We start from the raw sequence: 12,731 nt of genomic DNA, 5'->3' as shown, positions 1-12,731 counted from the left end.
TCAGAGGAAGTTACCTTCCTTAAAATGACAGAAGAGGGCTGGGGTTATGGTTCAGTGATAGCGCTTGCCTCGCACACGTGGGGCACTGGGTTCAATCCTCAGCACCACGTAAAAATAAATAATATACCTTCCTTAATATTTGCATTGTTTTGATTTAAGAGTGTTTTGTTGTAGTTGTTTATTTCTTACAGCTGGAAAATCCTAAGTGGTTTATAATGACAAATCTTAAAAGATCCTGATCATATTATCACAATGCTACAAGATATATTTCCTGCTATTTAAGTATCTTGAAGTAATCATCTCTTTTCCATTTTCCCATCTTCTGTTTTCCTTACTTGACATTATACAAATGTATCCAGAAATAAAACACTTTTGTTTAATAATTTTCAACATATCTGGCAACCCTAAAAATTGAAATAAAAATCACTCTTTAGAGTATCTCTAAATGTCTAAATAGTGGTTGTGGGATGTTATAGAGAGCACCTATGAGGAAGTAATGTTATTTTCACACATGCACACACACAAAAATTTCAAGTTTATCAAATAAATGTTTGTTAATAAATAAGTCCTCTTATACAACTATTACTATATTGTGAAGTCAGAAAGGAGTCCAGCAAAGGGGGAAAATGGACACTCCTCTGTTGAGTATATTAAAACACTGAAAAATGCAAATATCTTTTTAAAAAGATACTGAATTTGATATAAAACATAAATACAAATTTGGAACATTATGCTATGTCATGTTCCAAATAAATGAGAAAACAAAGTATTAAAAGGAAAGAAATATTACTATATTAAAAACTTTATTCAGACTTAGCCACAAGCCAAGTCAGAATACTGCTGACATTTTTATTGACTATCTTCTTCTAAAGAATCAATCTTTTCAAAAAGACTTCTGCATCAGATTTTAAAGTACCAGAGTTGCTAAAGTAGAAATCTGTCGATGGTAGGAAAAGGAATATTTGTCAATTGTACAAACATTTCATGAATACCTACCATGTGCCAGTACAGCTAAATACATAGAATAACAGTAATAAACAAAGTAGATAAGGTTGCCTCTTCATCAATCCAACCTAGAACAATGGTCAGCAAACATTTTCTGTAAAGAGTAACAAAGTAAATATTTAACATTTGCAGGCCATGAGGTCTCTGTCTTAACTACTCAGCTCTGCCAGTGTAGTATGAAAGTAGCTATAGACAATAAGTAAATGAATTCCTGGGCTGTGTCCCAATAACACTTTCCTTATGGACAATGACATTCAAATTTCATATAATTTTCAATAAGTAATAACCTTCCGATTTATTTCAACTATTTAACGATACAAATACCATTCTTAGCTTGTAAGTCATACAAAAACAGGTGAGCAAGTCAGATTTAGTTCATGGGCTACAGTTTTCCAACTCGTGTAGACATTGAGAGTAACTGCATAATTACTTACTTTTTGCTTTAAGTGCTCAAAAGGGAAACAAATAAAGGTCTGGGGAGTTTAATGAAGAAACATGGCCTGGTTTGAAGAATCAGAAAAGCGTTCTCTAAGGAAGTGAACTTGAGGCTGAAACTCAAGGTAACCAGACAAAGGCAGCCAGGGAGTGAAGCAAAGACCCTTTTGTAAAAGTGAACGCGCAAAAGCCCTACAGAGGAATGAACATGACTGGCTGGAAAACCAATGAGGCTGAATCAGGAAAAAATTAAAAAAACAAAAGCCTCAAATAAGATGAGGATGCCACAGAGAATAGACCAGTCCACACAGGGTCATGCTGGCCTGGCTCAGGGATTCTGGTCTTTGTCCCAAGAGCAATCAGAGGCCAAAGGGTTGTAAGTAGGAGAGGAACACAATCAGTCAGCTTTGGATTTTCAAAAATCATTAAGACTACAGTATAAGTCGGGTGTGTGGGCACACCTGTGATCCCAGTGGCTGGGAAGGCTGAGGCAGGAGGAGCTTGAGTTCAACTACTCAACTTTGCCAGTGTAGTATGAAACTTAGTGAGGCCCTAAGAAACTCAATGAAAACCTGTCTCTAAATAAAATATAAAAAAGGGGGATTGGGATGTGGCTCAGTGGTAAAGCATCCCTGGATTCAATCCCTGGTACAAAAAAAAAAAAAAAAAAAAGTCTGCAGTATAGAAAAAGTTCAGAAGACAGTATGAATGAATATAGGGAAACCTGTAACCAAGGTCCTGACTGGAGGAGACACAGGCTTCAAGAGAGGTGTTAGCAGTGGAGTTGAAAGGTGAGACAAGATGTGGTGACTACAATGGAAAAGTGGAAGGTGGTCTCCCTCAGGTTTCCAGTTTCCACAATCAAGACATGGGTCTCATTCAGTGAATAAGACATAAGGAAAAAGACATGCAAGTGAGGAACAGATTCACAAGTGTTGAGTCCAGTTTTGGTTTTAGACATGCTGAATTGAGATACCTATACAATGTTCTGGTGTCAATCAATTGCTTCAGACAATTAGATGCCAAGAAAAGGTTTGTTTCAATTCCGTAGTTCAGCTTGGAAATTAACAGCATACAGGTTGTAACTGAGAACTGAAATCACTGGAAGAGATGAAACCACCTAGGGAAAGGTAAAGAACAGTGTGGTTCCTTGGTGGCATATGAGAATTACCAGTGGAACTTCAAGTGATTGTAATATGTAGCAAAGTTTGGGAAGGTAAAGAACTAAAACATTAAGAATTAACAGTAAACTGTGCATGGTGGCACACACCTGTAATCCCAGTGGCTTGGGAGGCTGAGGCTGGAGGATCTCAAAGCCAGCCTCAGCAAAAGCGAGGAGGCACTAAGCAACTCAGTGAGACCCTGTCTCTAAAAGGGCTGGGGATGTAGCTCAGTGGTTGACTGCCCCTGATTTAATCCCTGGTATGCCCCCCCCCCAAAAAATAATGGGAAAATAAATAAATAAATAGATAGATAAATAAATAAACAAATAGGCTGAGATGTAGCTCAGCAAGCATTCAGGGGTTCAATCCTTAGTACCAAAAACAAACAAACAAACAGTAAGAGCAAGAGATTATGAGACTAAGTAGGTTCTGGTCCCAGTTTTTAAAGTCCGGTTTAAATATACAGAAAAGTGAGAAGGTAAGACCAGTTCATCTCTAGTAATCTCCCAGAGTCCCCAAAACCCAACCAGAACTTATAAAGTTAAAGTATTTCATTCTTTGTTGGTAGTTGGGGGACAAAGGCTGCATAGAAAAACAGCTATTAAACAATAACCAGTATCAGAATATATTTTTAAACATATTTATCTTCCCAGATGTACAGCATTTTTAAAAAAATATTTTATTTTTTAGTGGTGGACGGACACAATACCTTTTACTTATTTATTTTTATGTGGTGCTGAGGATAGAACCCAGGGCCCCACACGTGCTAGGTGAGCACTCTACTGCTGAGCCACAACCCCAGCCCAATCTACAATATTTTTAAATGACAGAGTTGTTAACACATCTAGAGGCATCCCATAAAATTTGGTAAGCATGGAAACATTCTAACTGTACTAACTTTGCTATATTATACAATGTTACTCTTCAGGTGGTACCTGCAGGAAGTTCAAAATAGTGGCATAAAATTTAACTTGGAAACTCTTTAGTCCAAAATTGACCTTCTCTAAAAATGAAAAAAAAAAGTGGAGGAGCTGCGATTTATGTATGTGAACATAAATGAAGAAGCACACAATCCATATTCAGAAGATAAGCTATCTATCACTTAGTAGCTCTGCAACTTGATCCAAGTTTCCTGATCTCCAAGTCTCAATTTCTTGATCTGTAAAATGGAAGTAAGATGAACCTGAGTTACTGTAGAGATTAAAACATGGAAATGGATATGAAAAAAACAGGCACATAAAAATTATTATGATCCTCTATGCTAACAGCACAGTATTCTTAAGGCAAAAAAAAAAAATCTTAATGCCATGACTTTCAACAAGATTTATTTTGCAGGTCATATTTTAATTGAACAACTTAGTCTCTGTTGGTAATTTCCACTATATTCTTCAAATTTTATTTCTCCACCTGATTTCAAACTCTACAAAGCAGGTATAGACTATAAATTCTATCAGAATTATCTTAAGGCAGTTAAGGTACTCAAATACTAACCAGTATTTGTGAATCACTTCTGATTATTTTTTCATTACTCTTAAACAAGATACGAGAGCTAGAATAAGACAGTTAAATATATAGCCCTCAATTTAAGACCATGGGATAAGATAGTAGACAAAATTCTGCTAAAATCAGTCAGATAAGGAGCCGTTTGTTCAACCGGAAAGATTCTCCTCTATTCCATTCTTAATTTCTAAGGTTAGAATTGAAGGACACAGAACTTCAGAATACTTGCAAAAATCTCCTGGCCTCCAAAGCACTGCTGTGAGAAATAATGATCTAGCCATTAACGACAAAGACTTACGGCAATTTGCTAAGTAATCTTTCAAAAGCCTCCTTCATTTAAACTGGTTTGTCAATGGGAAAGAACATTTAATAAATCTGAAGATTTACAAGTGAACTTTGAAGTTTAACACTACAAGAATAGAAATTATGTCAGGTTATAATAGAAGAAACGAATTATGGAGAGATGGGAATAAATTTTAAGAGTCTTAGGGAGGATTAGGGCTGTAGAAAGAAACCCAAGACTATCTTACTTTTATGTTCTTTTCAAAGAGACTTAGGCAAAGACTAACATGTATCAGCTTGTTTTCAGTAATTACTAAACAACTTGTAATGGTCACTAATAAAAAAGAAAGACAGACAGACCTAATTAAGAGTCTGTAAGAGCCCAGACTAAGACAGTTAAGATTCTTAGATGCCTGATATAGTACAAATTATTTTGCCAAGATTTTGCTCCTTCAGCAATGAAATACTAGTATAGAATGTGACACCTGGTAAATTTAAATCCTAAATCAGGATAATTCTTTGGATGGGAAATTAATATCCAGACACTGGCAAGAAAATAATAATGAAAATAATAGCAGGACAAATTACAAGAGATGAAAGTTTGGAATACTATAAACTCTTATGAGTATCTTAAACATGGCAAGAGGCTACAAGGGAAAACACAATACATTTCAAAAGTGAATTCCTACTACAAAAAGACAACATATTTCAATTGATAAAGTCTACCTGGGCTTCAAAGTTGCTGACAATACCCCTGAGAAAAGCTACACTGGACTGCAGTTTACCTCAAAGAATATCATTTTGATGTACTAGGCAGGTTATCATTAGAGTTTGCAGACAAGCTCTTTTAAGATATTATAGTCATGGCTCCAACTGAAATATAAACATTGAGCAGGGAATCAAGAGAAAATCTGCTCAATTTTACAAGCTAATGATACCAATGACAGAATAGAAAGAAATGGGGAAAGGATGAAAGTTTTAATTTACACAGTTCAGGTTTGAGTTCAGAAGAGGATGGCTTGGTGGAATTAGTCAACCAGCCAGCCTATAGAAGTGAAACATAGGTCAGGGTTGCATTCATAATCAATGTCAGTTGCCAGCTAGATGTTCAAATTTGTGTGTATAGATTCCATTCAATGACTACTGCTGAGCAACTATTATGTACAAGGTACAGTGAAGCACTGCAGAAAACACAAAGATAAGGAAACAAAAGCAGCTGCTATTCTCAAGAAGCTTATAATCCAGTAGGAACAAACATATTCTGCCTGAAAGTACATTCCATACCCCTAAGAGAGGCTGGATGATATGAAGGTTTACATATAAAGAAGATTTAAAGTTGCAGCCCTATTTTGTTTCAACTACACATATAGATAGATACAATACAATTCTAAATATGTGATGCTTCTCAAAGGAGCATTAAAATGCCAGCAGATTGGAAATACTTCACAAATGAAAAATGATGCCAAAAACCTCAAATAAGGAAAAAAAAAAAGATGACCAGCTCTTTGGCACGAAACCTGCCTCCTCCATGCTCCACTGAACACTACAAGTCCCCAAAGCTGAACTCAAAGGTTGTGACAGTTGCTGATTGGCTATAGGAATCCACAGAAAAAAATACCCCCTTGGGTGCATGACATGCATCTTGTGTGTAGAACACAGCATGAAGGAAACAGTAGCTGTGAAAAGGAGGAAAAAGCAAAAAGATGCACTTGACAGCATTCTGAAAAGTATGATGTTGAGACAGACAAATGTAAGATCCACTATCTGAACAGAGCTAGTGCTGAATCCATCCCTCCCAAATCAAACTGTTCATGCACTGAACATACTATCCATAAAGTATCAATACGTTCCTGTCTTAAAGGCATTTTATCACCAATAGAGAAAGTAAAGTAACCCAATTCTGAAAAGAAAGGCAATATATATGAAAGACACCTCTTGGTGAAGGTTATATTTAAGTAAATATTAAATGAACAGTACCCAACTAGAAGCCCTGTCCCAAAATATCCCTAAGCAGTTGAAAGATCTGTATAATTTTCCACCTATATATGTTAATATGAAAACCCTGACCTATCCTAACACCACCACACATAGTTTTTCTTTGCTATTCTAACTGAATGGGAAGGTTTAACTAAACCCATCAGCATAACAACTGGACAAATAGGATGGATACCTAATAAAGCATAAAATGTTCTCCATGCATCTGCAATTCTAGGCATTTTCTCTAACAGATCTCAAGATTTCCAGATCAAGAATGCAGGTTATTTAAAACTGAGTTATATATAGTCATTTAGCAGCAGCAAAACACTTCTGGCATTATCACAGATGCTAGATTTCTGGAGGAATTTTTTTCTCCAAACTAGCATTTTGCTTTTCCAAGAACCAACAAGCCTTTATTTCTAAAAACAAGAGTCCGTTTCTCACCCCCCCCCCCACACACACACGCAAATCACAGAGCACTGTTAAAATTCTACGCTAATGAAACTGTGGAGATTACATCCCAGGCGTTGTCAGAGCCTATTTTTCATACAACACCACCAGACAGTTTGATGCAGTATTCCTGATTGCTTTTTATCGTATTTGTAAATACACTCACTAATCCACTAAATTAGGTAATTTACAAACAGGTCCTCTCAGTTATTAGTGGCCAGCAGTCAAGTTCTATTACATTTGATCCTTAAACAGTTGTCTAAACATTTCCACCCAGGGTAAGAGCTTGGATTGGAAGGGAAGGAGGTTAGCGAAATTTGGATGGGGGCAGGGTAGAGGCTGGGAGAAATCTCTGCATCTCAGCGACAACATTCAGCCAGTGCCCACAGAAAAACTAAATTCGGCACCTCTTCCTCCTGTTACACTGGCAACAAAGAGGGAGTTTCCGTATTGCTCCCGTCACCCACCAGGTGCCCAATCTCCTTCCCAGCCCAGTCCCGGCGCTCCCGCAGGGGCCTCGGTGTGCAGAGAGGCCCGGGTGCCCGGGGTCAAGGCACTAAGGGGGGATGGGGTAGGAAACGAGCGAGTGGGAGCTGGGAAAAGGGCCGTGGAAGGGCTCTGGGACCCGATGAAACACTTGAACCCGGCCGGGTGACGGCGGGCAAGAGAAAAGGGACAGATTATCTAATGGAGCAGAAACTGGAATTAGATAGCAAAGAGGTGAAGAGCCCAAGCTGGGGGTACACCTTGGAACACAGAAAATAGTCGGCGGATGGGAGGGGAACACTCCACCGAGGTGGGAACCGAGGAGCAAGGCCAGGAAAGGGATGCCACCTGGGGCAGACAGGAGGCGCCTGTGTAGCCTCTACCTGCAGGCGGGCGGGACGGGCCGCTCAGGTGTGACCGGGAGAAGGAGGCCAAGTCGGGAAGGGACCGGGGAGAGCTGAGGGCGCACTGGGGGCCGCGCAAAGGCGCCTGCGGGTCGGCAGCTGCCGGAGCCAGCGTAGAGGCATCTGCGGGACGCGCGGGAGGGAGAGGAGCGGTAGGGGTCTTTGGAGTGCACGGTGGGTGAAGGGAGGCTGGGGGAGCGAGAAGCACCGGGAGCGGGCACCCGCTGGCGGCGCGGCGCGGGGGAGGCATCCGGGCGGGCGGCCGGGAGGCGGGAGCCCCTCACCTGCGCGGCGGAGGAGGCGGAGCTGCAGCAGCCCATGGCGGGGCCGGAGGAGCCCGGAGGCGGCGCCGGGCGCGCAGCTACGCCCCGGAGCCCCTCGGCATGCGAGCCGGCGGGCGCCCAGGGAGGGCGCGGCCTGGCCCCGCACGACTTGGCGGCGACGGCGACGGCGGCGAGTACTCAGGAGGCAGAGCGGCTCGGGGCAGGCGCCGGCCACATCCCCCGGCGGCGGCGGCGGCTGCGCGGCTCCTGCTCTGCTCCTGCTGCTGCAGCTGCTCCCCAGCGGAAAGGGGCGGGCGGCGGCGGCGGCGGCGCCTCCCCCTGTCCCCCGCCTCCCACCACCCGCGCCCAGTCCCGCTCCCGCTCCCTCTCCCCGGCCGCCGCCTCCTCAGCGCCGCGCGCGTCTCCCATCAGACTCCCCGCCCCCAGTGCAGCGCGGCGTGGACTGCAGGGCGGCGGCAGCCAAAACGAGGCCGGGCCCTTGGGCGCGCGTTGGAGTTTGCGCGGCGCCGGGCCGGTTTCGCGGTGGCACCGAGGCAGAGCGCTGCTTCGGGGCGAGAGGGCATCTAGGGCTGAGGCGCCCGAGGACCGGGCTGGCTCACCGTCGAAATGGAGCCGTGTTGCTTCCGGACCCGGGAGGCACGGAGGAGGTATAGGGGACTTCTCTCTCTACCCCTTGGACAGGCAGCCGTGTTCTCTGATGACTTTTCACCTCTTTGTCGTCTGCATTTTTAATTCAAAAGAAAGCGTACGTAATAAACCTTCCGTGGAGAAGGAATAGATGATAGAAGACCAAGACACACAATCATCTGTTACTACCGTCCCCATTTTGCTGATGTGGAAACTGAGCCTTGAAGGGACCAAGAACGTAAAGAAATGTACCCAAGTTGAAATTGTAATAAAGAGTCTGAACTGGGGAAAAGGCAAAAAGTTCTCCAAGCTCTCAAAACAAAGCCATATTGAATCTTAACTAAGCTTTTGAGTGCAGGCTAGTCCATGAAAAACAAAGGGCACTAATTCATATATAAAAATATTTACAGAAAAGATACTATGATCAAGTAACTTGTCAGCACTGGAAATAAAGAGATAAACAAAAGAGACAAGTCCCTGTTACTAAATTAATACATTCTGGGGGTAGCAACAAGTAGACATGGTCACTATCTTCAAGAAATTATCAACCCCAAAAGAGTCTTTAGAAATACAGTGTGAGAACAATTAAAGGGTGACAGGAATAAAGATCTTGATTAATTGTAACACAACAACATATCAGGAACTGTCATAAGTCTTCTTTAGTCTTATTTCTTCTTATCAAAGAGTGTCTCAAAGAACAGGAAGAAAAGAAAATGTTTGTTTACAAAGGAGTGAGATTTCAGAAGTGCTGGAGTCTTGGTGCTGTAGGGTAAAATAGCGTCACCAAATAAATGAAAGCAAGGTTTAAAGATTATACACTCAAAGTCTATGGGGAGGAAAAGAGTACAGAAGTTGACTTTATGTGCATTGAAAGGAAATCTAAGCACAGAAAAGTTGGAATGGGAGCTAGGGACAAAGACAAAAACTGAAGAAAGAAGAATTCTTGGTTGGTGAGTTCCATTACCATTTCAGGGGTCTGTGACTATGGATGCATTACTTTTCTAGACCTTACTATCCTCCTTCCTGAAATGCTGATAAGAGGGATGCCTGCAAAGAGTTGTTAAGATTAAATAACACAAGAAAGCAGCTAGTAGCCCCATGAGTAAGCCATTCACCAAGTCCTTCTTGAGATCACTGCTTCCTTTGCTTTTGCCCTGTATTCCAGTTTGATCCAAGCCTCCACCATACCACAGTGCTGGTGAATCTGAAGTGTCTTACTGGTAACTGTCAGGCTATTAAATGGGAATGAAGAAATAAAACTTTAATGTGTCTGTTCTCAATTCTGATTGTAAACTCCACAATTAGATTGTAAACTCCCTGAGAACAAGGGAAAGTATCTTCTCCTTTATATCTCCCTCAGTTCTCTCAAATGTTTGTTGAATTATTCAATACAGCCAGGAATAAAAATCCTTCCCTTGAGATTTTTCCCCTCAAAGCCAGAAAAGTACATCTTGTTTCTAACCGAGGGAGGAGGCTGAAAGTAAAATTACAGTCTTAAACAAGAAGCCATCTGTCTTCCTTCTTTATAATCAAGGAGAAACGAGTTGTTTCTCTTAGCAGAGTCAATTTGGGAGCATTTCTCTTAGATTATAAAAATCTTTTTGGCTAGTGCATTTGTTCCATATAGTAGCTAATGCTTATTTTGTAATTAGAACTGTAGAAGCAGTTAAATATGTAACAGCCTGTAGCAGTGCTTCATAAAAATGTATTTTACTTTTTTGGAAATCTCTTTCCTAGACATGGAGGATGGGCAGATATGATTGAAAGGGAACATTCCATTGTGCTTGATCTTGAACTCTAGTTTTCCCTTTTAGGGTTAATTTGACGCAGAGTCCTAAGGTTCTGCAAGGTGCTTTGTAAACATACTAATTATGTATGTATGCACCATATATGCATATGCATATGAATGTGATATTTAAAAATTATACCTTGCCATTAGCATAAGAGAAACTAAAGCCTCCTGCATTGATATTCTGTACCTACCTTCTAAGAACAAGTCTCTTTCCCATCTCCCATCCCAAATAAGTCTCATAAAAGGAGTAATTTAGCAGTTAGGGGATATAGCTCAGTGATAGAGCATGTGCCTAGCATTCTAGAGGCCCTGGGTTCAATCACCAGCTCTAAAAAAAGAAAAAGAGTGACTTGGAGGCAAATCATTCTTTCTCATAAACAAGTATACAAAACATTCAATGAAATTTAACTACAACAAGTTCAGAAAGATTTTCTTCCCCCCTAGCCAGTAATCAGTAGTAATCTCACCAACTTGGGATGGCATCAGGGCAAGCCCCTTAGGAAAGACTTAGTAAGTTTTCTTCATCTTTTGGGAAAAAAGGTTTAAAAAATAAAAGGAAAAAAAAACTTATGTAAGAAGAACATCTGCACTAACCAGGATAAAATTATAAGGTCTATCAATCTTGGTGCTGCAGGGTAAAATCGGATCACCAGCTGAGCCAGCCAGAAATGCTTCCCAGTGGTCTAGTATTGCATAATTGACCGTGCGAATTCTGGGGTTTCCAGCTTCAGATGGAGATGCTTGGTGCTGGTCATTCACTGATGGAAAACTAATGGTCTTTCCAATGATTTTAATAAAGATTGACTCATTGTTCAGTTTTTGGGGCAATAGAAATATAGATGCATATATGCATAGAAATGTGTGTATGTATATCTGTAACTGCTCAGAATAGTCCTCTAATTCAAAACCATGGCATTTGGTGCCTTAGCTGTGTTATTTACATTTTAGCACATGCTGTGTTCACAGCCTCATCCCACAAGAGCACATTTTCTTCCAGCTTCCAGAACCTCCTCACAACCTCCTCCTCAGAGCATTCACATGTTGCCCCTGGGAGATGCTCCAAAAGGGAAAACTAATTGTAACCAAGGGTTGTGACTGTTCATTCATACCAAGAGGCAAGAGCAGGTCTCTATTTGAAACTTTACAGATGTATTTCAGCCTCCCAGTTAAGCTCAGAAGTTAGGGACCCACCTGCAAAGATCTTGCCTGAATTCAAGCATGTTAACAGAAAAAAGACAACATTGTTCCCAGCAAAACTTTGGAGAGATTCATAAATCCTAGCTCTGCAACTTTGCTTCTGCTCACACTTGTAAGTTGATGTTTTTTCCCATGTTAATTATTAACTCTTTTATTTATGGCTTCACTTGGATTTTTGTTGCAAGATCGGGCAACTTATAAGTTATTTCAAAATGCTGGCAGTAAACTATTTTTAGGGGGTGTAATATTTCCCCTATTACCTATTACTTTTCTGAATTATAGGGAAGAATGGCCAGCGTCTCACTGGTGGGTTTTTCTTCCTGCTGAGGAGGGTGTAAGCCACCTGAGAATTTAAAGTCTAAAATAGTGAAGAACAAAAGACAAAGGGTCAGAAATGTATATACAAAAGCTGAGCTCCTGATAGATCCAGTCTACTCAAGAGCTGGAACCACACAAAGAAAAGATGGCTCCAGTGGTTTATTTAAGGGGGTACATCAAAGGCAGGGATAAGGTTTCAAGGACAGAGTCTTGCTTCCTGATGTCTTGCAGTCAGCAGGTTGATTGGCATCTTGGCAGGTCACACCTATCTCAGGTGTTGTGTGAGACAAGGCAGAGCAGGATAGAAATTCACAATGTGTCAGGGCAATTAACCAGAAATGTCTACTGGTCCTTCCCAGACACCAGATGTTCCAGTCTACTAGGTTCAATACACAGTGGCCCACACACAGCCCAAGGATGGCTTGCGACACTGAATGACTTTAAAAATTGAAGACATTCAAGTCATTCCATATATTTTTTTAAATTCATTCCTTCCTATGAACTCAGCATGCTTGATCTGGATGAAGTAACATGTGCTCAAACATTAGTCCTTGGGGAATTGAGTTGATTCCAACCTAAAACTAGTGTTGGTTTTTATTTTGGGGTGGTGGGCTGAATAGGGAAGGGAAATCGAGGCAGGTTATGAGTATTAATTTGATTAGATAGGAGGCAATTTGTAAATTTGGGAAATCCATTTACTTAAGAGTGTATTTCTTGAGACATTATAACAGACCACATGCCTACTCAGGTATGTGGAATTCAAAGATGAGTAAGGTATGTTTTTTGTCCTTAAGCAGCTTACATTCTAGTG

At 41.0% G+C, this 12,731-nt stretch overlaps 1 protein-coding gene across 3 annotated transcripts in view; it reads right to left on the bottom strand.

The window, feature by feature from the left end:
• The window catches only part of Slc44a1 (solute carrier family 44 member 1), a 186,160-nt gene extending 177,900 nt beyond the window's left edge, over positions 1 to 8,260 (bottom strand). Inside the window, exon 1 of one of the 3 annotated variants that reach the window (XM_027942967.3) lies at positions 7,987 to 8,260. In XM_027942967.3, coding sequence (XP_027798768.1) covers positions 7,987 to 8,022 — 36 coding nt within the window. In that variant the 5' untranslated portion in view covers positions 8,023 to 8,260. The remainder of the gene's footprint in view (positions 1 to 7,986) is intronic. The other 2 variants (XM_027942968.3, XM_027942969.3) reach the window with 2 other exon arrangements.
• Between the last annotated feature and the right edge of the window lie 4,471 nt (positions 8,261 to 12,731).

This window comes from Marmota flaviventris, chromosome 13, assembly GCF_047511675.1.
Source record: "Marmota flaviventris isolate mMarFla1 chromosome 13, mMarFla1.hap1, whole genome shotgun sequence".
Taxonomy (NCBI): Eukaryota; Metazoa; Chordata; class Mammalia; order Rodentia; family Sciuridae; genus Marmota; species Marmota flaviventris.
Note: the sequence above shows the minus strand (reverse complement) of the source record. Positions and strands in the feature narration are given on the sequence as shown.